This window comes from Anser anser (genome assembly GCF_964211835.1).
Source record: "Anser anser genome assembly, chromosome: 4".
NCBI classification, from domain to species: Eukaryota; Metazoa; Chordata; class Aves; order Anseriformes; family Anatidae; genus Anser; species Anser anser.
Genome location: NC_139724.1, coordinates 6,434,401 through 6,460,342, shown reverse-complemented (window position 1 = coordinate 6,460,342; position 25,942 = coordinate 6,434,401). Strand labels below are relative to the sequence as shown.

At 39.4% G+C, this 25,942-nt stretch overlaps 1 protein-coding gene and 2 long non-coding RNA genes across 19 annotated transcripts in view; 2 read left to right on the top strand and 1 right to left on the bottom strand.

The window, feature by feature from the left end:
* TACR3 (tachykinin receptor 3) overlaps positions 1 to 17,612 on the bottom strand; it is a gene marked incomplete at its 5' end in the record, with an annotated part of 49,684 nt that extends 32,072 nt beyond the window's left edge. Inside the window, 2 exons of the mRNA XM_083835557.1 lie at positions 37 to 225; positions 17,152 to 17,612. Of these exons, the coding sequence (XP_083691683.1) occupies positions 37 to 225; positions 17,152 to 17,612 (650 nt within the window). The remainder of the gene's footprint in view (positions 1 to 36; positions 226 to 17,151) is intronic.
* The window catches only part of LOC310899314, a 284,820-nt gene that overhangs the window by 84,892 nt on the left and 173,986 nt on the right, over positions 1 to 25,942 (top strand). For 2 of the 16 annotated variants that reach the window (XR_014584176.1, XR_014584178.1), the window contains one exon: positions 682 to 775. The exons of 12 other annotated variants lie outside the window; for them this stretch is intronic. This is a non-coding gene — a long non-coding RNA (uncharacterized lncRNA). Of the gene's footprint in view, positions 1 to 678; positions 776 to 25,942 lie in introns of all 16 variants that reach the window. 2 more of the 16 variants (XR_014584177.1, XR_014584179.1) reach the window with 1 other exon arrangement.
* LOC310899320 lies at positions 17,845 to 24,020 on the top strand. 2 transcript variants are annotated; one of them, XR_014584200.1, is made up of 3 exons: positions 17,845 to 17,979; positions 19,180 to 19,372; positions 20,105 to 24,020. It is a non-coding gene; the product is annotated as an uncharacterized lncRNA (long non-coding RNA). The 2 variants fall into 2 exon arrangements; XR_014584201.1 differs by having other exon boundaries at positions 17,857 to 17,979; positions 19,170 to 19,372.

The window sequence follows — 25,942 nt, the reverse complement described above, 5'->3', positions numbered from 1 at the left end:
TTCACCATGCACAAGTGTAAAGGAACAAAAGCTTACGTAAAATGCTGTTTTGGACCACCTGGCCATGCTACATAGCAAAGAGTTCTCCCAGGCATCACCTTGGTTATGGAGTAGAGGCACTGAGGAAAGGCTAACAGGAAAGCCAAAATCCAAATGCTCCCAATGACCACCTTGGTAGCAGTTGCAGAGAGCCTGGGTTTCAAGGGATCAATAATGGCCATGTACCTGTAAAAGAAAGGAAAAACCTGTGCATAAGGAACCTTCAGAGATTTGTGTGCATCTAGAATCAACCAAAGCTTAGGACTGGGAGAAGGATAAAAGCAGAGATATTTATCTTCCATGAGTTCTGGTGGCATTGTGCTGTTTGGGTGGTTCATCTGCCTTGCAGGCAGTGCTGGAAGAAACAAAAGGCTCACTGAATTTCTGAAAACTGTGGGACACCTGGCCAACCATGTGTATACTAATAGAACAACAATATCTCAAGGAGTTAGTAACCCTGCTACTGCAGGATTCAGAACTACCTGACTGAAAAGCAACAAGGCATCTGGATCCTCTCTTACTCTGCTACATAATGCAGGATTTATCTCTAATTAAAAATTAACAGCCAGGCTGTCAGGATTATTAGTCATCTGTCGAGTAGCTACAGGAACCTCATAAGTTCTCATGCATTTTGTTCAGCAGACATTGACTGACTTCAGATCATTGGCCAAAGAACCCCAGGCTGTAGCTGGTTCATACACAGATGGAGAAAGGAACCATACGAGCTTTGCCTCAGGTAGTGAAGAAGGGATAAGAGCATCAAGAGAAATATATGCATAAAGCATGAAAACATCTCATTTGCTTTCTCAGTTCCCATGTTCTAGGGAGGGATAGCATTCTTATTGCTGCCCTATGATTGTATTGGCAATCCACGTATATCAATAATTTTAGAAGAACACATATAAAATAATTAAAATATTACTCTAAATAATTACAATTTTAAAGGTTTTTTAAGAGTAAAATTTTTAAAGTTTTTTTAGAGTAAAAACATCAAGGCAGACAGTAAGAGAAAAGCACATCTTGCTTTCTGTCCTTTGATCTTTGTACGGATGCAGGGAATGCAGGAGACCCAGAGGTTTTGTATTTTACATACTTCGTACCACAAATTCCATGTTTTTTACATTTTCTTACCATGACTACTGCTTTGATTTTTAGACTCAACCCTAAATTGACATCTTTTCAACCAACTTGCCTAATCACTCTATGTTGTTTCATTTATCAATGACCAAATAATGACCTGCCAAATTATTAATAGTTTTAGTTAAATAGAAACAGTTCCCAATTTCTTTCCACTGTTGGTAAGAATACTGTTAAGTATCAACCAGAATCACATTTAGAGAAATTTGTGGACTTCTGTAAAACTAGGGAGATACTATCTGTATATACACATAACAGTTATGTACGCTGTTATGTACACATAAATATATGTATACTGAAGGAGCATACTGAATAACTAACTACATGTTTTTTAATCTGACACACTAATGCTTCCAAAAGAAACACAAATAAATTGTTTTTACATTTCTGTTTTGCTCCAGAGCCAGAGGGTTCCCCAGGCATATTAGAAAAATCTTTCTATTCAATATTGAAATGCAGTGCTCTTTGTGAGTGAATGTAGGAGTTAACAGATCAGCAGTTTAAATCAACATATTTCCATGGAAGTATTCAATGTGTCTGTGCTCATTCATGAGACTGGAGATCTGCCTGCTGCAGTCATTGATAGCATAGACATTGTACACTGTGTTTCTGGAATCAGAATTAGAATGGTGATGTTGTAAGAAGCTCCTGAGGAAAAAACTAGGACAAGTCAAAAGAAAACAAATTTTAAATACTCTTTTCTGTGTTTCCTTGTGTTTGTTTGTTTGTTTTCATATAGTATGAAAACACCTGAAGCAGGCAGGAAACTGTGATGAATATGAAAACCAGCTTGAATTTTTCACTACTGACAGTTTTACAAAATTCTAGGAGAATGCCTGGATTAGTTTCAACAGTTTGTCATCAGTCACAGAGATTAATAGTGATTCAGGAAGAAACAAACTCACTGCCAGGGAATAATTATGGCCCATATACTTCTACTCTCTTTCACAGTACGTGTCTAGTTATCTGATCATCTTTGACAAGATTATTGGAGTATATCAGGGGTTTCCCAAAGGCCCTCTTGTTTGTGACTTTGTCTTGGCTTTCACTGTAGGTTTCCAGTCTTCTAGCCTGGTTACTGTCATTTTCCCTGTCTGTTTCAGGTTTTAAGTGCAATTAGAAAATCAAACTACACCTGTTCCTGCCTACGTGTGCAGATAAAATATTTTCACCTCTTTCCAGTACTGCTTCTCTCCTCGTGTCATTTATACCTTCTAAAGAAATTGCAATAAGTAGTACTATGATTCTTCATCTACTCTTTTTGTACATTTCTATCTCATATAAAGATGGAGTGGGATAGATCCAGAGGTTTATTTATTTTTTAGTGGGAAATTATGTACACATTAAAAAGCATTGTATGGCAATACTGTATCCTGAAGGTATCAAAGAGTGTGGAAAAGAATCACTTTTTCTCATTGTATTTGTATATTTTTTTCTATTGTTGAGACTTTACGTGTTGCTGTGGGGCTTAGAAGTTATAACACCAATTTATGCTCACAGGTAATGAGTGTAGGTAATGTTGAATTAGAAGATCCTCTTCCAAAGTGACACATATGTGTGATTACTGTTATTTTTCTTGTCTATATTTGTCCTTTGGGCATTCATAGATCATAACATTTTCAAAGCCATTCATGACGTTTACTTTTTGTGTTCTCATCTTTGCCTTCAGCTTTAGATCATGAAAACCTTTCTTATAGTGGTAGGTGAGTGCTTGGGTCTATGCACATCCAAATTCATAGAGTTTGCTAGATTTTTAGGTAGGGTTTGAATTGAAGTCCATTGAAATCAGTGGAGAAGCTTCCATTGATTTGAATCAATCCTTTTTCTGGATCTACTGATCTACTCTGATCTACTACAGTTACTCATTTAAAACAAAGGAAGGTGCGATTTTGATTTGTCCTCATTGTTACATTACACATGTAAGACTTGCCCAAGTCTTTAAGTACAAGCCACTAAAAATAATATTTATAGTAGAAATGCTCTGGATAAAAAAACATGCAAGTAATCTTTTGCATCTATATTTACCTGCTATGGCGAACAAACTTCAGTTGAGATATTCCTACTTTTTGAAAATTTCATACTTGAGAGATAGGTAATTATAGGATGGATATGTGTTTTAGCAAAAAAAATCCCTCAGTTTATGGTTAACCATCAAACACATGATAAATCCAACATCTGCCATCGTTGTGGCATTCAGCCCCTGATAGCATTAACTATGCTAATACCTTAAAACATCTAAGTGCTGTCAGAAACAGAGTGATTGAAAACAAATTCAGTTCTGAATCCTCAATTTCCATATCTAGAATTTCAAGTCTATTCTTTTTCTTTTTTTTTTTTTTTTGGGGGGGGGGGGGATCGGGGAGCTAAAGCCAATGCTTTTGGTATTGCATACTAGCTTTATGAGGAAATAACTCTATTCTAGTGCTCGGTGTTTTGTCCTCAAATAGTATCAGACCTCATGAAAATACGCATCAATTGGATTGTTACCCTCTACCCCTTAGTTCCATCCTCCTCTCTCCCAACCTGGTGATGATAACTTTGTAGTCATGAATCCCGACTCTCAAACTGATCTAGTTTGAGTGTGGGTTGCCGTATACTGTCCAAAGTGCTTGATCATCTGTACCTGCAGTAGGTGGTAACCCATAAGCAAGTCATCATTTTCATATGCCTGTAGGACTCTTAAGGCAGCTCCTCCCAGCCTGGAATCATTCCTTTCAATTGTTATTTTTCTTCAGATTGCAGATTGACACTATTTTATGTACTATTGTCAGATGTTTGTTACGTTCAAATTATTCTTATTCCCAGATATATTATTCTTATTCCCAGTAGGTACCAACAATACTTCTCTTTGGCTAAGACAAAATTGTGTTGTTATACCTCCCTGTCTGGTGACTGCCCTTTAAAGTGCTGGATTGTTTGTGTGAAATGACTCATGCAGCTGTGCTAATAGAAATTTTAGCTGTTGGCTATCTGAGCGAGATAAGCCAAAGGACAGGGATCAGAAGAAAAGCACTCTGCTTGTCTTTGTTGATGAAGTTTGAGTGATGAGCTAACTGCCTAGCTTTTGCAGAAAACGGATTACAAAAACATAGCAGTCAGTCATTCTAACAAACAAAATGAAATGGGAAGGAGGTGGAGGAGCCTTGAGTATTCCTTCAATAACGCCTTCGTGTAGGACAGGCTTAGGTGACCAGAGAGTATTGACAACTCTCTGTTACTGAACCTGTGATAACAAATCTGTTTTATTCTAATTTACTAGTAGACTAACAATTACAATTAAGTATCTAATGTTCCCTGAGTGGCTTTTCTTAGAAACAAAATTGCTTAATTAACATAGTGAGATATTGCTTTATAGCTGCAATTGTTACACTTGTTCAAATTTTGTCATATGAGTTTGGTAGTGTTTTTATAGGGAAAATTATAGTCAGTCAAAATTTAAAAAATATCTGAGTAGCTGAGCTGTCTCCAGATGTTAATTTATGTAGCCAAAAGATGCCAAAAAGAGAACTGAGTCCTTCTCAAACTGTTAGCTGTCATTTGTGAAGGAAGCTTACCCCCTCTTGACGATAATTTTTCTTGCTGGAAATGGTACCTAGTCGTTGCTGGTATTGAGAGGTGTGGGTTGTTGTTTGTCTATCTCCTCAAGGAGCAGTCGCTATTTTTTCAATTGGCCCTTGCCTTTGCTCTCTGTTCATTTTTGCTGGGGTGTTTCATAGAATCATAGAAAGGTTTGGGTTGGAAGGGACCTTAAAGACCATCCTGTTCCAACCCCCTGCCATGGGCAGGGACACCTCCCACCAGACCAGGCTGCCCAAAACTCCATCCAGCCTGGACCTCCAGGGATGGGGCAGCCACAGCTTCTCTGGGCAACCTGTGCCAGTGCCTCACCACCCTCACAGCGAAGAATTTCTTCCTAATATCTAATCTAAATCTACACTTTTTTAGTTTAAAACCATTACTCCTTGTCCTGTTACTCCACTCCCTGACAAAGAGTCCCTCCCAGAAGGCCCCCTTTAGGTACTGGAAGGCCATTAGGAGTTCTCCCTGGAGCCTTCTCTTCTCCAGGCTGAACAACCCCAACTCCCTCATCCTGCTTTCACAGGAGAGGTGCTCCAGCCCTTTGCTCTGTTTCGTGGCCCTCCTCTGGACTTGCTCTAATACATCCATGTCCTTCTTGTGCTGGGGCCCCCAGAGCTGAACGCAGCACTCCAGGAGGCTCTGAGTAGAGAAGGAGAATCACCTCCCTCGCCCTGCTGGCTGTGCTTCTTTTGAAGCAGCCCAGTATACGGTTGGCTTTCTGGGCTGCAAGCACATATCAAGAATGAAAGCTCCTGCTAGAATGGGCTAGAGGTGCTGTGCTTAGGTGTTGCTTGGAAAATGAGTGAAGGTGAGGAGGCTAACTGTGAGATAATGTGTCTGTATGATGCAGGATATTGCACCTATACCATCCAGTTATGCACGGCTGACAACTGCCTGTCTTCTTTCATGGTCTAGCTATATCATTAGGGCTCATTCCTTTACTGTAGTTCATATACTTTCATACATTTCGTATGGCAAAGTGCCAGAAACAAATGCCAAAGTGCCAGTTACAAGGAAGAGCAGCAGAAATTCTGTCTGAATTGTTGACTGAATGGTGATGTTTAAAATCTACTAGAAACAGGATTGTGTGAGGAGGCCAGGAATAAAAGGGAGAATGATAAGATACAGGATCTGGAGCAAAAGCAAAAGAACGGAGGTAGGGAACAGGCTGCTGAATGCAAATGCATAGGAACAGAAGTGAAACAAGAATGTCAGGAAATTAGAAAGAGAAGCAAGGAAAGAATTTGGGTTGGGAGAAAACACTAAAGGGTGATAGCCACATCACTGAAGGATGATTTATGATGACTACAAGCAACTGAAGACTGGTTACACTGCTGAAACAAGTTCTGTAGCCACACAAATATTATTCAGTGAGTTGCTGTGCCCATTTGCTTTGCAGTCATTGGACTTTTATTGTTCAGTCTCTCACTGAGATCTTCGGTTTCAGGATTGGACTTCTAATGCTTTCTTACTCCAGAAGGAGCTGGTAATAATGCCACAGATAGCTTGTTCCACACAGTAAGGGGGGGGGGGGGGTTGGAGCTGAATCTAAAGTACATATCAACTGAGAAGAATTATCTTATTATGCTCATTTATCACTATAAGCAAAAACCATTATTACCCTATCCAACATAAACACTAACACTTGCAAGGTAATTATAAAATGGACTATGCACATTTGGAAATTTAATAATGTAAATATGTGCAGGTGGAGATTCAAGCCAACACTTGGAAGAATCTCAATTATTCAACGTCTGCGCTGTGTTCTGAGTGTGTGCATTCTCTAAAGAATTTTTAGGTAGCACTTTAATCACTAGCATCACTAGCCTTTTCTTTTTTTATTATTTTTTTTCTGTGATCACAATATATCCCACTGACATCACTCTTCTTTCAGCTTTAACTGGTGTTACTCTTGTTCCTAGCTAATTACTGCTGAAGTCACCAAGAGCCCTTCCATTGAACTTGAGAAATCAGTCAGGCTGCAAGGTGTAGTGGCTGGCGCATGGTGATGTGCTTGCTGCAGTGCCCCCTTCCTTCAAGACTGTTTTCTTATCTGCTAGGGTTATGAAAGATCAAGTTTCTTTCAGATCTGCTCAGTTTGGCTGAAGTCCACAATTTACTGTTTGGTACTTGTTTCTTAGGTTTGTCAAATAAAAAAAAATATCTGTTTTCTCTGAAACCATAAAACAATCCTCATTTGAATAACATTGGTAAACCCTTTAAATTACTGTTTATAATGACAGCATAATCATGTAGCTGTGTCCTTGCTACAGTTTGCAAAGAACATGAGAGACAGGTAGCTGGTTAAGTACTATAAAATCATCCTAAGTCTGTGTATTATGGTCCTGACAGTAGAAGGTAAAAAATAATCCTTATTTAGCTTTTTGTAAGACTGCATGCATTGGTTAATACAGACAGGAAAATTTTCCCCTTTTAACACGTTATTTAGAAAATTGTTGCAAAGATACATTGGACACTCACAAAAAATGCTGCATTGAAAACTGGATCCTACAAATTCCCATCTGGAGATACAGCTGGAATCCTTTAATCATCCTAAGTGATTTGTTTCACCTGTTTACAGTGTGTTTATCAAATCAAGTAGAGAAAGAAGTCATCAGTTCAGCCCCAGATTGTAACAGGAAATTTGTCAAAGGGAGGGATTGCAACAGGGATTTGGCAAAGGAAGAGACTGAGAGAAAATGATAATGCATGCATATAAGTGGCTTGTCAATGGCAGATAGCAGAGTGCACTTCATGAACACACATGCTGTTGTTCCCTAAAAATAGCTGATATGAAACTTTGTCTCCTATCATTGCATTTGGAATCAACTGGTAATTAAGAAACTTAGTTACGGAAATTGCTGTGATTCCCTGTCCCTTATTTAAAACATGGTCATTGAAAGTCCTATAAAATGTCTCTGTAAGGTGGGTAGAGTAGATTAAAGGAGACTGAATGAACATTGAGATTTTAGAGGCATTTTTTGATTGACAAAAAAAAAAATCTGCAACTTCTACATTGATTTCTGCCCACCAGTGCAAGTCCTCAATCTTTTCTTCTGGAAGTGATCCGTGTTCTTCACTGAGACTAACTTTCTCTGCAAGGAGCATGGCTGTTGGCATTTTTGTAGGACTGTCTTGGTTGAACAAGAATGTTTTTTCGTGGCCAGAAGGATCTGTAAGGAGCGATGTTACTGTTATGCAGTGTTCACCTTAGAGCTAACAGCTTAAAGAAAGAGCATGTGACAGTGTGATAGATAAATAAACACTCTGTAGGTTTGAGAGGTCAGTGAGCTGTATCCTAAAGGGGTGACTTGGACTTGATTTACCCAGAGACACATGTGCTGCTTGGGGGGAATGGCTGACCTGCTACAAGCTGCGGGTAATACCGTAGTTTGTGTAAAATCAAGAGTAATGCCCAGTGCTTTGCTTTGGGTACATCATACATATCAGAACCCTTAAAACAGGAATACTGGTATTCAGTATTGAACACCCTGGAGTTGTTCAAGGCCAGGTTGGACAAGGTCTTGTGCAACATGATCTAGTGGGTGGCATCCCTGCCCACGGCAGGGGGGTTGGAATGAGGTGCCCCTAGGGTCCCTTCCAACCCAAGCCGACCTGATTCTATGATATTCCTCAGTATGGCTGAGTCCTCCTAAAACACGCTTCCTACTTGAGGAACATTTCAGTTATTGACAATGTGTGTAATTTTTGTGTCTGTAACTGATTTTATGGGAGGTATGCTGTAGCTATGCATATTCTTTGAAAAGGGATAACAGTTTTCGTTGGTCTTTCTCATAAATTGGACTAAGGGACTTCTCCTGACAGGAGAGCTTCTGTTTCTCCTTTTCTCTGAGTTCAATCTACCTGGGCTATGAAGAACCAATTTCTATGCAAAGTCTGAAAAAACAGCTCCATATGCACAGACCACAGCCTGCTCTGTTATTGCCTACATTTCTGACATTGCCATCTGAATGGCTTTTTTCTTTCTCCTTGCCAGGATGAATAGCTAGGACAGATATGGAGGCAGATAGGTTATTCCATTCTCCATAGTTAGCTCAGACGCTGTCAGATTATAAGAAGATTGTTGACACCTTGGTTCATTAACTGACTATAGCAACTGGTAATGAGTCATTTATTATGAATCAAAATTGAATTATTTCAGTGCAATGTATGATAAAGAACCCTTACTTCACAACAGTAAAACACACAGCCCTGTTACAGCTGTCATTTATCTGCCTATGTGTGAACACCTTTTGTGATGAGAAACTTTCTGCTTTACATTAGGATGACTTCTGCAGGCTAAGACCAAAGGAGAAATCCCATCAAAATCAGGGTCTTTTTATGTGGTCAGCAGAATGTATCCCTAGGAAATTTCTGCTCTCATCCCTAAAATTGATTTAGAGGCCAGTGATAGTTCATTTTAAAACTTTGACTTAATCCGTGTTAAAACTGTAAAGATGAGTGTAATACAAAACAATCAACCTAGTTTATCCAACCGTGAGTTATACTTAGGTTCTTGTCCTGCTATGGGGTGGTAGGCTGCATTTGTTTTGAGATAACTTTGTTTTGGCCAGACATAAATATTGTGAATGATACAAATTTGTCTTTTCTTTGCTAAACAATCAGAAATACATGTATGTAGACAATAATATTCAAGGAAAACAAACAAAAACAAAACAAAACCAAGCCCTCAACTATCTTTGGAAAAGTGCTGCAGGTTATATTCCACAATAGACTACAGATGTATCTTTCAATAGTTTTTATTAAGCTATGGATAAGGGCACTTAAAAATGTATTTAAGCCTAAGAGACTGTCTAAAATGAAATTCTCATTTGAACATCTGGTTTGAACTTGTCAGATGTTGTTTCCTGCCTTGGACAGGAAGACTTGGGGTTAGTTGCTGTTGTAAACGTTGCTTGGGGGCTGGAATTAGATGATCTTTAAGGTCCCTTCCAACCCAAACCATTGTATATGATTATGCTGCTGGAGAGATTGGCTTATCAACCTCAGTCTTTTCACTGCACTTTATGAAGCAGCTTGTTAAATCGAGTATTTACTCAATGCAAAACAAGCAAAAAAAAGCTGTTGTGCCTGTATTTATTCCCAAACTGTCTCAGTATGTTACCAATAATGTAACTCCGACAATAATTTTGACAAAAAACCCAAAGGTTCTGTATTTTTGCTTGATCATTGTGAGCTTATACCACAGCAAGAAATGGCTTATTTTTCCTGTCTCTGACAGTCTGAATCCTGTAGCAATTGGATCAGGATATTCTGCCGAAATCATTTCACCTCTTTTCTCAGAAAGAAAGAAAGAGAGAATTGTCAAACCAAGAAAATCATTTCAGGGCCCCAAGTCATGTGGTGTACTTATAAATGACATTTAAAACAGAATCCTTTGTGTTTCACCTATTGATTTTTGAACTCTTAAAGCTCTCCTGTTCAACTTTTTCTTTCTAGTTCTGAAAACTAATATTTTTAGAGGGCATCCTATATACTGTAATCCAGAAATACCGCATGATTCATCTAAAAATATAAATTCTGGGAACACAGAGAATGGGGAAGGTATTTCCCATTTGAATTCTATTGTTTGACTGGCAAAGTAGTAATAGTAAAAATAGAAATAATAGTAATAATTTTAAAAGCATATATTTGCATTTTTCTCTTCATGTTACTCAACGACCAAGGCTGATGCAATACTATAAAGTCATCCATTAGTTTGGACAAAAAGCTGCATTAAGCTTTAGTTTGGGGGAAAGGCAGATGGTATTTTGTGTACAGTTATAGGATACCAGAGGCAGGTAAAGCTAAATAACAATCAGATGTGAGAAAACAGCATTGTGAGGTTATAGAATCTCCCTTCATCCATCTTTATGGATGAAAACGTTCTCAGATATAAGGGGGTTCTGTCTGTGGAAGATAGTTTGTAAAGCACAAGAAACCTGGAAAGAAACCCATCTGACTTGTTTCTCATCCCTATGTTCATCTCTACCTGGTTTTCAGTGCAAGTTCTCTCTTCTCTTCCCTGTACACGGAAATCAATTCTCTGAGACATCTTTCCTTTGAATGACTTTCAGAGAGAAGGGGAGTGAGAGGCCAAAGTCTGCAGGTCTGTTTGGGCTGAGCTGTGTGCAGGCAACGGCAGCTGGCTGGGCAGGTTTTCTTCCTGCCATTTCTTCAGCCTCCTCTGTGCAGTGGTGAGCCAAGCACAAAAAGCTTGGTACCATGCCCCGTACGAGTTCAATTACCAATACAAATACTAGCATATATGTTTTTGGCATGCGTCCTTTGCTGAGGCTGCTACCATACGACCACAACATGCTGTCATGCCCTGTGCACTCCATATCCGAGCCTATTAGACACGTTTGATGTCATTATTTCACATACGCATTTCCCTGTTCTTCGGTGTTTCTGAGCACGTGGGACAGGTGACACTCAGGCAATTAACTACATAATGTTATTCTACAACAAAGATGCAAAAGTACGGTTTGACAGGTTTATCAGTTTTAAAATGTTTAAGGCACGTGAAGGCCTTGAACAATTTATCCCAGGAATAGAAACTCATTCAGAGCCAGATGCCAAAATGTATTCTGCTGGAAAGAACGTGCATTTTTCAATGTGCCAGCTGCCTACTTCAGGATTTCAGTAACAGATTCATTTACAGGGCTTGCGGTACTGCTTTGTGACAATAGCCCTTCTGGCAGCGTACACTTAGAGAGCTTGAAGAGCCTAGGTGGTATTTGAGTGATACCATGTACACATGATGAATTCTGGTTTTGTTTGATAAACTGAACCATGTGCTTACAGCTTGCAATTGTCTTCTATTACAGGTTTGTATCTCATTACTTACGCTGAAGCCTAATGACTATATGACTATATAGAGGAATTATTAACAACCATTAGTAATTGAGCAATGTTACTGGAAAATAGAAAACTGACCCATGTATATGTGTACTTCTGTAGATATATTAGAAGCCTAAGAAATAAGGTAGAAAACAAGACCGACAAGTTTTGAATAATGATATTGATGCAATAGATATACCAGGAAATTGGTAGGAAGAACCTAACACTGCAGTATAAAGGTTCATAAAAGAAGAGGTTAGAGCATTCAATAAGAGGAATGAAACAGAATTTTAAATATAGTTTAAAATCAAGTCAGATAAAGCAAAAGTACTTATAAACAATATAAAATTTTACAGTTTGAAACTCCAAATGTGACTGAAAAAATAAACTTTAGGATTATATACTCAGCTAATTTACAGTAATAATGGTGAAATGCCAAAGGAGATTAGAAAAGCTGTGAGAGCAGGTAATGCAATAATAATAGAAGATGATAATGACTTTGGTGTAGACATAAACTAAATGCTTAGACAACATTAACGACTGCTCTATGGAGTATCTACAAGGAGAAGCCCAAAGTAGACAAGAGGCTCTTGAGATGATCTCACACAATGCCTAGAATCTGGCTTAAATATTATTTTTCAAATAGTGGTTAGTGTGCCCAGTTTTAACATCTTGGAAGAAACAATAAAGGCCCCAAACCATCTGCTATAGTAGTGTTCGATGTAGAAAGGGGGAACAATGAGAACTTAAGGAAGCTTATTGAAAAGAAAGGAGAAGGGCAACCAAAAGGAAGCAGAGACTGTAATAACAAGACTCAGTCATATTCTGAAACACAGAGATTCTGCAATTATCCAATATTTTGTTAGGAAAGGTTGATTTGATTTTGAGTTTGATTCATGTTCAGCAAAATGAGTGTAAGGGTGCTGGGAAAGAGAAAGCAGGGCCCATAGCTCTTGGGTTCTGATTTTCCTTCTGCTGCAAATTGTTTGATTGTTGATTTGATTCTTTGAGTCTGCCAAACTTTAAAAAAGACCGTCATTTTCTGATGCCTCATATCAACCTGTTATCCAGGCCAACCACATGGTGCTGTGTAGTCCTGCTTAAACAGGCTGTCTGAGGTACCAGGAATAAGAGTGCCAAAGTACCTGTCTCAGCTCTAATTTTAATAGCCTCATTCCTCTTAAAAATATAGTTGCAGACACAGTTCTGTGGAGGGCAAGAAAAAGTGCATTTTGCTCTATCAGAAGGACCAAAGAAGATGAAGTTATTATTGAAATCATAATGGGACTTTGGTACATTAAGTTTAAAAAATGGTGATTTACTTCGATAAGCTTCTGATTTGAAGTTAATTATGGGACTGTCATTATTAATGGCTCTCAGAGGCAGCACATTGTAACAGCTCTGAAGTTCATGTGAACACAACATGTGAGGGAAGTTCTGGGATTAAAAAAAAAGTCCACGAAACTTGAATTCTCTTTAACATAGGACTTTATTTTGTCATTATTGTACTGTAAGAGCTTTGACACTCCAATTAGCAGACCTGAAAAATGGGCTAGGACTTCTTCAGAGTATAGGGCTAGGATAGATGGGTAACATTTGGCAGACTCTGATCTTTAAAAAGATTAGGTGAAATTCATGGTTTTCTCTTTTTTCTTTTCCCAATAATTGGTAAAGAATAATTACTTAGAACCTTGATACCAGCACACCATTTTGATGCTACTGTGTTCACCTGTGTTGAGCAGCAGTGAGCCTTGTAGGGTGTTTTGCAGTAATGCAGAATTTCAGTGTATTGTAAATGTAATTTTATTTATATTTGTATGATCTGTTGGCATATTTATATATAATTCTTTTCAAGTACTTTTGCATATGAAGATACCTAATACCTAAGTAATAGTTCTTCAAAAGTTTGTTTACATACTAGGAAGAAAGAAGTAGTAAGATGCGAACAGGATCAGCAACTACTCACTGTCACTGTTGGAATACCTTGTTTAATTCCACAGCAGTTGCTTTTACAAAGAGTTAAACTTAATGAAATACAGAAATCATTGTGGAATTGCTGAGAAAACAGTAACTGAGGAAGTCGTTCTGCAGATGTGCTAATAACAGGAAAAAAAAGCATAGACAAAAACTAATGTTCTACTGAAGGCATGCTATTTCATGCTATGTTGCTACATCTCCAAACTTCCACTGTAGCCCTCAGATATGTGCAGAGGTTTTCTAGGCCTGTATACTTAGAGCTGGTCCTAGAAAGAGACAGTCTTGGGTCTGGACATAAAATATCAGCATACATGAACCACTACTTTTTGCATGCTAAATGCTACTGGGAATGGGACAGTGGGTCTTCAATGGATGGATCCAGATGGCCTATCCCTTGTTCAGTTCATTTTAGGAGTATTTTAAGAGTTCGTCCCCAAAAGGTAGCTAAAGGAACTATAGTGACCACTGGAAGTGATGTAACTGTGGCACTGTGCAGCTCTGGGCATGAGCAGAAGGAGTATATGACTGCCTGTGGAGCAGTGCAGAGTGAAATCTGTGCTGCTTCTCACACTTGAGCTGCCTTGGTTAAAACTGCCTGTGTCACTCCTGCAGTACACTGCAAACAGCCTGTTGGAAAAGAAGCAGAAGACCATGAAGAAGGGGTGGTCAGAAATGTGAATAAACCCACACATTTGAGTCTGTGTTCAGTGGCCAGGCAGCCATATGTTAGACAGGATAGTAATCTTGGACATTTTCATCCTCAGCACCAGACCCAGCACATCCTACTGTAGGAACTGCCTACTCCACAGAAGTCTGTGTCAGCCCAGCAATTTCACGGTGTACACATTTTAGACAGTATCGTCTACAGAAACCTTATGCACAGAATCAGGCATGAAAGGAAAATTGTGCTGCCTGTGACCTCTGCTCAGTAATGTCTAGAGTCGCAGTGACTCATTCATTCTCTGTGGATGTTAATATGGTCTAAAATGATCAAAAAAGCAAATCTTTCTGATGAGTTGCAAACCATGACTTTTCAGTATTTTGGGATGTTAACACTTTCTACTGCTAAATCATCTGACGTGATCCCATTCTTTCAGCTCCCTGGGTAGCTTAACCCTGACTTGTAGTATTATTGTTTTTTTCAAATGAATATAAACCTGTAAGGACGACTTTACTGGGTCAAAACTAAAGCACAGTCTCCTGTCTGAAGCATTGGCTGAACTTTTACAAAAGGCAACTAGGAACCAATGTTTTAAAATATATCCCCCCAGCAGATCTGTGCTGTGGAATATGGCAGACAGTACATCCAAGGAGATTTTTCAAGTTTCATTTTGACCATCAGTTTTCCTCTTGACTCTGCAGAGAGTTAACCAGGAAATGGTTAAAGGTGCTGAATACATCAGATGTGGTTTGGTATAAAAGGAAAAGGAATGGCAGTGTGAATCAGGAAGGAGTGTCAGAGTGCTTTTAAGTTTGTCTTAAATGAGGCTCCTTACTACTATAGAGAGCTTGCCTAAAACCAGCCGTGGTATTGTTCACTGTGCTCCCCCAAGGGAATAAGGGCATGTTTTGAATTGTCTTTGTCTGGGGGCAGGTGAGCTTTGAAATTGTGGTGATGGTGGGAAAGCTGTGATTCTTTCTTTTTTTTTTTTTGAGACAAAAAATAGATCAGACGAAGTAGCAGCAGTAACTAACTCGCTACTGAGCATCAAGTATTTGACACTGTTAAACCAAGGAAAACATTCCAATGTATTTATATCTGATCATTGCACTTCTAACAGTCAGCGTGGAGCAGAGCTATTCTTCACTCACTCCAGAAAAGCATCTTTCTGTATCCCAAGGAATTGTATTACACAAAACAACTTCTCCTTCATTTCCAGTTTCCTAGCATATTTAGGAACTTTTAGGATGGTACATACTACATCTCTGTTGATATTTTTGTCAGAAAAATGAAAAGACCTTACTCAGAACATCCTAGTAACTTGGCTCAGCCAAAACACTGACAGCTCCAGCAGTAACAGTTAAATCCTCAGCATCAACTAAAAAAAATTAATCTTTCTGAAAAGCTCAAACTAGGTGAGAATCGTAAGTTAAACCTGAATTGGCAAGAATTGGAAGAAATCTTTGCCTCGCTAAAGATAGTATCACTGGCTTTGCACTACCTCCTCCTTTATTTGTGGAAAGTAACAGTTGGGAACAGTGCATCACTAGCAGGAGGAAAGTGCACTGATCTCCTCCTGTTTTCACCCATCCCAAGAGCAGAGAGGTAGAAGAGCTGCTACGAATCTCATTTCCAGTAGCATTTCCAGCTTTACAGAAGAGGAATTCTCAGCATCTGGCTGAGAATGCCACCTAAAATCTGCAATTAATACAGCCAACAAAAAATCGTCAAGTCTTTGTGCACAGCACCAAGAAAAGTGCAACGTATTTCCCAGTCTTTGCACCTGGAAACAAGACGTTTATAAAGTTTTGGAAAATGGGTTGAACCTTACAAAATCTTAACTACCGTCACCTGAAAGTTCTACAGCTGTGCCACGTCACTTCATGTAGGACGCACAACATGATTTTGGTACGTGGAAAGGACTTTTGTGAGTAATTTCACTGCATTGCAAAAAGCAAAGAGATCTGAAGTACAATCTGTTTTTCAGAACGAAAATTCAGGAATTTATTGGTTTTCTGAAGCATGTGTAAACTTATCCCTCCAGCACAGCACGTGTGAAAATGATCATAAAGAAAGGAAAATTTCCTAGCGGAGAATCACAACATCTTCTAAGAAGGATGGCCCATTAAGGCACCTCTGTTGGAAATCTGACAACTCTATCTCCCCTTTGCCGTATGGAGACTACAGCTGTCTTATTCAATTACTGTCAAGAGCACAAAGGTAAAGTTTTTTCCCCGTCCTGGTTTTTTTCACAATCTCAAAGGCTGCTTTGCCGCAAGTAATCAGAAAAAAAATCAAGCACTTTGAATCCACGTTCTTACCAGACCTCTGGGTATGCACAGATGGCAGCCTAAATAGTCTCATTAGTTAAAATCAGGAGGAACCAGGCAGCTCAGAGCTTTCTGTGAGGAGAGCTATTAAAAACAAAGTCTGGAGTGATTTCTGAGGAGGAGGCAAATGCCTCTGCCAGATGCAGAAATACAAAGAGGAGGGAAATTTGAAATTCCCTCCCTTCACATGCAATCTCTACAGCTCCTCATCATTATGAATTAGATGGCATCAACTAAGGGAGAGATACTGTTCTGGCAGGTGGGGAAAGCAAAAACCCGAGCAACAGCTGTTGTCACAGAATTAGTACTAGAAGATGGAACACAGAGAGCAGCTGAAGTCAAAGAGAGGGAGCATTTGTTGTAAAAGAAAGCAAGAGAGTAAAACAAATGAAAGGCTGAAGGAGAAAGACCAAAGACAAGGAGAAAAACAGTGGCAGGGAGAGATCTTGAAGGAGAAGAGCGCAATCAATGAACTATTGAGGACTCTGCCTCTCGTCACTTAATAGTTGTTAACTTTGAATTTTTATTTCAGCAGCAAATCTGATCCCAGTCTCTCACCCCTGTGCTTTTCCTCTCTTTTCTCACCTGTCCACGGCAATCGCCGTCATGGAGTAGATGCTGGCGAAGACAGCTGTGATGGGGAAGAAGTTGTGGAAGCGGCAGTAAGCCTCCCCAAAGTACCACTCGCTGTGCAGCGCGTAGATGAAGTTGATGAGAGTGTTGAAAGCAGCCATGGAGGCATCGGAGAAGGCCAGGTTCACCAGGAAGTAATTGGTCACCGTCCGCATGCGCTTATGAGCCAGGATGATCCAGATGACGATGAGATTCCCAAAAATGGCCACCGCCACCACAGCGCCGTATGCCAGGGACCACAGGGCGATGCGCCAGGAGGGCTGCACAAACTGATTGGAGAAGTTGGCTGCCACGGGGGTAGAAGCATTTCCAGCTGGGGCTCCCAGCGCCTGTCCCCAGGGATCGCCCGCTGCAGCGAGGCTGCTGTTCCACCTGCTGCTCACGCTCCAGTTGGCTGTGGGGACAGAAGTCATCTTGGATGTTCCTCTCCTTTCTTCAGGGAACGTCTCTCCCACCTCCCTCTCCCGACCCTCCAAAATCCCCCCCCAAAGATAAGAGGAAAGAAAGAAAAAAAGAAGTTAGGCAGCACAGCCAAGTACTGGGGAGGAGAGAGCTGTCAGAAAAAGCTTTGGCTGTGCTGTTCAGACCGTTAGAAATGCTGCACTAGCTGCATCAGTAGAGCTACCTCTGGGTAGAACAGAGTCCCATTCCTCCTCTGTACAGCCACCTCTTGCTTTTGGTTTTGCTGAAGGAGAAGGGGACCGGGAGCTAAGGCACGTTTTATAGGCTAAGGAGTTGCCAGCGTCATGAAGGGAGCGGAGCAATAAGCTCCATCGGCTGGTAAGATAACACCTCTTTCTCTCTGTTCTCTCTCCTCCCCTTTTATTTCATTCACTGTCAGCAGCAGACACTTTCAGGAGCTGTGGAAAGCACCACGGGGAAAAATGAATTCTTGTCTCATTTCTGTGGAGATTTGTTTTATATTGCCTTTCTTTAAGTCATTATTGCACATCCTTCTTAAATAGCCTTTTTGCTCTGTCTGTGCAAAGCTAATTAGTTGGCTTAGTTGAACATCCAAAAGATCGAGACTGCTTTTTATTAAAACTCTTTCCAGATCTGCTTTTCTGCTACTGTCTTTTGATTTAGTGCATGCTTTCCTTGTAATCATTCTGTTAACTACAGGTTTGTGACAGTGACCTCTTTCAGATAAAGAAATACATCTTGTCGCTCTCTAATTTCACTTTGCAATCTGTAATATGCAATTACCATCACAAATATTTATAAAATTAAAAAGTGACTACCTTTTACTTACAACACTAATGTTGGTGCCTGTAGACCTGTTCGCATATTCAGCAGACGCTGTTTGTTGAAATACTATGCAGCCCTAAACATAGATGTTCGTAAATATAGGTAAAATAATAGTGTTTTGTTTTCTTTTTGTGTATGAAAAAAAATATATATATTTTGACTTCTTTTTACTTACTTGCATTTACTTCACACTTAATTCTATTATTATTTTGAGCAAACAGTATTTTTATGTCCAGCGATTTCTATACTGGTAGAAAAATGAGTAAATGTAATACCTGATATTTTCACATCGAAGAAATCAGTTTTCTTGTTAACAACAGCTGGCACAAAGATTGCATACTTTGTGCAAGGGTTGACTGCAAAGGACTTCAACTAGCAAATCTTTGCTATTCAATAGGCTGCAGTCTTCAGGGAGATAACGTGTTTTAGTGCTGATCTGCTCTGTACTTCAACAATTTAGAGCTACTACTTGTCATCATCAGAGCCTTCAGCTATGACAGCAGTGGAAACTGTTCAGTACCCCTATTAGCAATGACACGTTCTACCTTTTTTGTTTGTTTGTTTTAATAAAAGATCCATACAAAAATCAGATATTCCCATGTGCCACTTCTTCCCTCTTTTATTTACCTAGTGGAAGTAGTGCCTGCACTTTAACTGTCATGTCTTCAGTGCAGTTTTAATTTGAATGTCCGCTATTACGGACATTTCTATATTCTTCTGAGGTCTTACCAGCTGACACGATCAAGTGGCAGCCCACCCCAAGCTCAGAAGCTCTGCTGAAATCCACCCTTTGCTACAGCATATCCAGAATCTATCCATCCGCTGCATGTCCTTGTCACAGGCAAGCCACTGGAGTTAATCCCACGATTCCCTGTATTGCATCCTACATCTTCCATCTGCAGCATCCTTCGTCCTCTCCTTGGGGGTAAGTATGAAGGAGGGAATAGTAGTTTGCGTGCCATTTCCCTAATAGCCTTTGTGCCATATTCTCATGAGATACCATAATGAGAAGCATTGTGCCAGCAAGAGGCTGTAGTATCGCTGCAGTGGGTTGAACTACTCTTGAAGTTGGCTCCACAGTGAACCATGATATGCATTTCTCTGCCCTTTAGACATGTGTAGAGGGGTCTTTGGGAAGACAGTGAAGAATAAGCAGTTGAGTAACTCAGATGCACTTTCCTAGCAAAACCAGTGGGGTGCTGGCTAGAGGGACCTGATTTCTTGCACGTGGTACTGCCAGGCATGCAGCAGAGTGCAAACATACAGGAACAGCACACTGTAAAGCACGGGCAGTAACAGTTTCCCCAGGGTGGAAACACAAAGAACTGTGAACTATTTGCCCTGTAAAGTTCATGGAGTTACACTCTGGTCATGTGTGAGCTATTCACATGTCAAACAATGTACCTCACGGGGAAAATAAGGCCATTGTGAGACCTTAAACTCTGTTCCCTCATTCTGTTTCAGCAATTCTGCAATACAACCTTTACAAACACTTCCACTGTTAATTATTTTTCTCGTCTTAGCAAATTCTATCTCAGTGGTAGATTCCCCTGAAAAAGGTGCAATATGCAGTAGTTCTGGACTAATGTTGCAAATTAGGGTCCATATTATGACTTTGGGAGCAGCAATCTAATCTTCTGTTCCTCTTTTCTCACAGGAATGAAGATTGTTCTAGCACTCTGCCTTGGAAAATTGTTAGCCATTGCATACTGGGTATTCTGGAGAGACCATTTCCATGTGTCTTTCCCCTGTCCTTTACAGTAGCCCCAGGGAAACTGCTCCTCAGTATATTCCTACTCACAGTGTGTGAGAAGTCAGTACAAGTCATCATCTCATTACACAAGCAAAAAAAGCTATAGGTAAATTGAGTCCTTGAGATTTGGTTGAAAAAAAATAATAATTTGGAAGCTTTTTGTATTCTATTTCTGAAATGTCAGCCAGACCACCAATGTGGTATGTGAATCATAGAACAAAAGTGTCAGCTTTGTAGCATAGAAATAAAAGTGCCATTCCTCTCAGTCTTCCTCTTCAGAGGAACCCTGAGGAAATACTCCACTCCTGCAGGGAACTTTTTAAACACTCCTCCTAGAGGAGCAGCCTGGTACAATCAATTGGAGCAGAACCAGCTCCTGCTACATCCAAAAGACTACAACCGAGGTAGAGGTAGGTTAACCTGTCCTTTAGCTCCTGTCTTACTAGCATTTCACTTAACTGATTAAGAAAATAGGTTAGGAAGCCAGCAATTGGCTCTTGCCTGGAGGAAAAGTTCGCTTGGACAGTGAAGTCAGCTGTGCTTTACTGTCGATATTTGTATTGATTGAGGTTTGGTCAGCTGAAGTTTGTCAGCATTCACGTTCCCAAATAAGTTGTACAGCAACTTTGGTGAAAACATTTGTATTAATAACTTCTGTGTAGCAAAACCTGTCTGACTGGTGAAACGCATGGAAAGGAGCAGTACAAAAGACCAAGATCAGAGTTTATTTTTCTTGTTCTCCTGTAGAAAAATCAAGAAGTTGTAAAGGTATCTATTCTATCGTTTTCTTCTCAAACTGTTTTCGGTATATGATTTCTTACGTTAAGTTTTGCCCGCTCCAGCTTATGCATATTCACAGTGAGAATGTTTCACTTTTGTCTAGGGAATACTGTAATCCGTTTGAGAGTGCCTGCTTTCTGATCATCTGCTATTTGCTGCTCTCTTTTGCCCTCCCACTGATAGCTGCTTTGTGTTCGTACAGTCACTTGTGGTTAAACTCGTGGCTATTAGTAGTTTCCCATTCTCAGCTTCACAGAATTACTCAGCGAAGTGTAAGAAACATCAAAACTGTGATCAGGGAAGTAGCTGTGACTGTCTGTAGTTCTTCCTTTCCATTACGTAGCTTGAAGCTATTTTTTTTTACAGTTCCAGCCAAAGTTCTCCTACTGAGCTCAAAGTGGAAGTTAAGCTCTTGACTTAGCATTTTGACTCCAAGATAGATTTAGAAATTTTTCTGTTCTTTGGTATTTATGGGACTATGATCTCATTTTCTGCAGGTCTTATGGCGTACTCAAAGTTTTCATCTGAAGTCACTCTTCTACCAAATTCACATGTACACTATGAGAAAGAGCCAGAGAATATCAGCAGGAGCGCACAAACAGGGATTTATAGCACGCTTATGTAGCATGAATGCTAACCTGCATCATTGTAAATTACAGCAGTTTCATTTCACAAGAACCATTCTGTGGGGTTCCTTTCTTTTGTATTTAGCACCAAGGCTATTGCTAAGTTGTTTTTTGTTTTCAGATTCGCTTGCTTTCTTGGGCTTAGCCTTGTGACTGCTTCCTCCAGCCGGAAGCTGGAAGGGATGATCCTTTACCAGAAGCTGTGGTGGTTCAACATTTTTTCTTCATTGGGATGTTACTTAGCTCCTTTGATATCTTCTGTTCATCAGTCAGTCATGCAAAGTTTTAGTTATGGTTAATTTTTGCAATTTAAGGATTTTCAATGCTATGTCATATTTGTTATGACTCTGCTAGTATTTGCTCCATATTAAAGAACTAAAGAAGCAACCAATTATCATTCAGACTTACTAGCTCAGTAATTAAAATCATGCTTTCTTACAGTGATTGGAATTACATTTTTCCTTTTCTTTTTACTTGAAGGACTTCTGCAGAAGGAGATAGGTTTCCCTAACTGAGAACTTTCCCCATAGACTGAGGATTGCAACTGGGTGAATACTCTTGATGGATGAATAATACATTAATTAAAAAATGAAGTTTTGGGCCACCCAAAGATAGTTCTTAGTAGTTAAATGCAGTTAATAATTGTAGCCAAAAAATGTGGAGAGTAGGGGAGTTTCTAGTGTTAATATGGTTAGAAAGAAACTCTTAAACTTTGTTTTAGAAAGTTATTTTGCTGAAAAGAGAACACCTCTCCTTCCACTCTCTGAACACACTGGCCACATCGGAATCAGTGGAAATTGTCCTGTCGATCACCATTTTTGGTATAAAGTAGATTTTTGCTATAAAAAAGGATTGGTCACAAAAAGTAGACTTTATTTATGTTATTGATTTATGTTTCTTGCACTCATGGTTGAGAATCTACAACATTCCTTACATGCATTGTGCGTAGGTCTAGTCGGTGCTCTGAAATGCATATTTAAAACTACCAGATATTTCCATTACTTTATGTTTTTTTCCCCTTCCTCTCTTTTTCTTCTCTTAGTTTTCTTTTTGTTTTCTTTTTTCTGCTTTTTTTTTTTTCCCCACTCTGATATATTTATGTCAGCTGCAACTTGTAATGAAGATTTTTCTGGTATTTCCAGTCTCTTTCAATCTCTTAAACTAAGTACAAATAGAAGATAATTAGAACAAATAATGACCATCAAATTTTCTAGAATTATGTTTTGTGTATAAAGAAGTATTGAAAGAATAGCTGTGTCAAGACTCATAAAAGATTTTGGTAGGCATTACTGGTGTGGTACGGTAGGGTTGCATCAGCTGTTACTGTTTTTTTTCAGGCTTGGCTTGTAGTTTTAAAGCTACTGCTTGTGCCAGGCGCTTTTATTTTCCTTTTAATTTATCTTTTTACCTCACATGTAAGAGAACTGGTAGGCTTCTTCAGTGCACAGAGGTCATTTCCCTGTAGCAGGATTGTAGAAAACCATCTTCCAGAGGCCTTTGTCCTGCTAGGCAGCTGTTCAGAAGAATTTCATTTTCAAAGCACCTTTGTTTTCTGTTTGAAGGGTCATATCTGAAGAGGTATTGACTAAAAGTGCTTTCCTGTCTGTAACTTTACACGCTTGCTAGAGTCACTTTTTATGGCATTGTATTTTGATGTGTGACATGCTTTTGGTACACAAAATTTTGGAGTCAGAAAAGGCATAGACTTACAAGACTGTGAAATGTAGTGTAAAACATAAAAATTCTAACAAAATAATTGAACAAAGATATTTTCCCAGTATATTTAATTGTCCAGTATTTTTGTATTTGAAAGAGATCAAGAAAATTCCAATTTGGAGCCTTCAGAAAAATGATATTACTTAGAGTTATGTAGAAGTAACGTAAACAGTTTGGTTGAATGCCTGTCAGCCTTCAGCAATTGTTCTATCTTTTTCTCAGTGTGAAATAATTAGAATTTAACATGATTAGTTCTTGCAGTGAGGACTTGACTTGATTAGACACCAGGGTGGACCTGAGGCATTCTGTTGTTTCTGGCTGTTGTAAGACGTGATGCCATACTTAATACGTTATCCCATTTCTCACATAGCTGCAACCAATGCATTTCTTGATGTATAGGTTATTTCAAAGAGTTTTTCTGCACTTCAAAAGATACCTTTTCAAGCAACATAAAACATAAGGAATTGAAATACTTTTCGTAGTGCCACTTCCCTGGGAAGTGTTTCCCTCATTGCCTTCGTTAGAACTACTTTCTTTAAAATACCTTGCAAATAAATGATTTACCATCTGTAATGGCTCTGCATTTATTAACTGCATGGAAGCCTAGAGGATTATGTGGTCCTCTTGTGAGCAAGAGCACCATAACAGTGTTATCAGATCATTGTGTTAGGCCTTGCACACATACACAAAAGGAGTATTTTAAAAAGGAGTATTTTAAATACTCACCAAGCTGGTGAGGGGTCTGGAAAACAAGTCTTACGAGGAGTGGCTGAGGGAGCTGGGCTTGTTCAGCCTGGAGAAGAGGAGGCTCAGGGGCGACCTCATCGCTCTCTACAGTTACCTGAAAGGAGGCTGTAGAGAGGTGGGGGTTGGTCTATTCTCCCACGTGCCTGGTGACAGGACGAGGGGGAATGGGCTAAAGTTGCGACAGGGGAGTTTTAGGTTGGATGTTAGGAAGTACTTCTTTACCGAAAGGGTTATTAAGCATTGGAACGGGCTGCCCAGGGAGGTGGTGGAGTCACCATCCCTGGAGGTCTTTAAAAGACGTTTAGATGTAGAGCTTGGGGATATGGTTTAGTGGAGTACTTAGTGTTAGGTCGGAGGTTGGACTCGATGATCTTGAGGTCTCTTCCAACCTAGAAAAATCTGTGAATCTGTAAATGGATGTAGGATTCCTTCTAGATTCAAACAGTAATGCCTTTTGATCACCTTTCAAGTCCACTGTATAATAGGTACGTTAAAAAAAACCACACTGGAAAGCAAGAAGAACCCTTTCATATTGTTGCTGAAGATATTATGCCTGCCATTTGGGTTCACACTGTGAGTTGAATCAGAGGTTCAGATAGCCAGTACCTTGTTTTCAGACACTTCAAGAAGAGAAACCTGCAGCAGGAAAGAGTAGGACAACATAGATCTCAGTTGGATGTTGAATATTTAAAACTAGCTGAAATTCTAAAGAATGGGTTTTAATATCCTTTCTTAATGCTTTGCTCATTATCGTATCTGTGGATATAACAGTGCAGTTTCTTCTCTCACTGTGTGGTATTTTTGGACTCATCAACTCCACAGTCTAGTTATGCATTGTATGAAAAAAGTCTTTTATCATTTAAAACGTCAGACTTTTAATTTCATTGTGTGCTACCCTAAATATTAGTTATAGTTTTTCTTTCACTTAGGCATGCCTAATCTGAGATTTACATAACTGAAAAGATAATGTGCAGAATTACTCAATGACCTTGCTTTGTAACAACTCTTTGTTTCTAAGTCTTTCTTCATCTATTTTTTGTTTATTGCAAATAGTTTCCTTTGCTGAAATTTTGCAGGAGATTTTTTTAAGAAAAACAATACATTTAATTCCTGATTTGAACTCAATTTTCATTTTGTGTAGATTGTTTTCCCTCCCACGCCCTGTGTCTTTTTACCAGCTACGCCAGGAAAAGATTACCAGTTGCGTTGGGGCGATGCAGTCTAATATGCTCAAGAGTGCATGGGATGTAAGTGCATTTCCAAGCACTTATCCTGGGATTACTTATTGTCAGGATTTGGACTTTACATCACGGTATGTCCCAGGGTTTTCTTGGTCCCCTGTTGTCTGGATCAGAGACCACATTGAAGCACGCCGCTGTTTTCTTCTACCGCCTGTACTCAGCTGCAGTTTGCACCAATTCCTGAGTGGAGGAATGGGTGAGGAAGTGCTCGATGCCCAGCTAAGCTTGATGCTCATACATAGTCATGTCTTGCTCAGATCCTGAGCCTAGGCCCAGGATAGCAGAGCTAAGGAACTGATTAATGACAAGCTTTCTTCTGGGATATGATACTGAGGTACAATTACACTGAAACTACTTTTAGAAAAAAGCAATACTTGGCATGTATCAGGATGAGTTATTTCTGGGAGATTAACTAGCAATAAATAGCATTGAAGAATATTCTGAATTAAAGATATGTTCACAAATTATTTTCTAAAGGAAAACTTTCTTTGATGAAAGAAGTAGTAGTGTTTCTTTAGATTTGAGAGATTGATCTTTGGATCCAACAAAGTACTTGGCTTCAGGTGTTATTTGGATTTCAGTTGTCTAGTTATAGTGCTCTGATTAGTTGTAACAGTGGTGTGTGTAGGTAT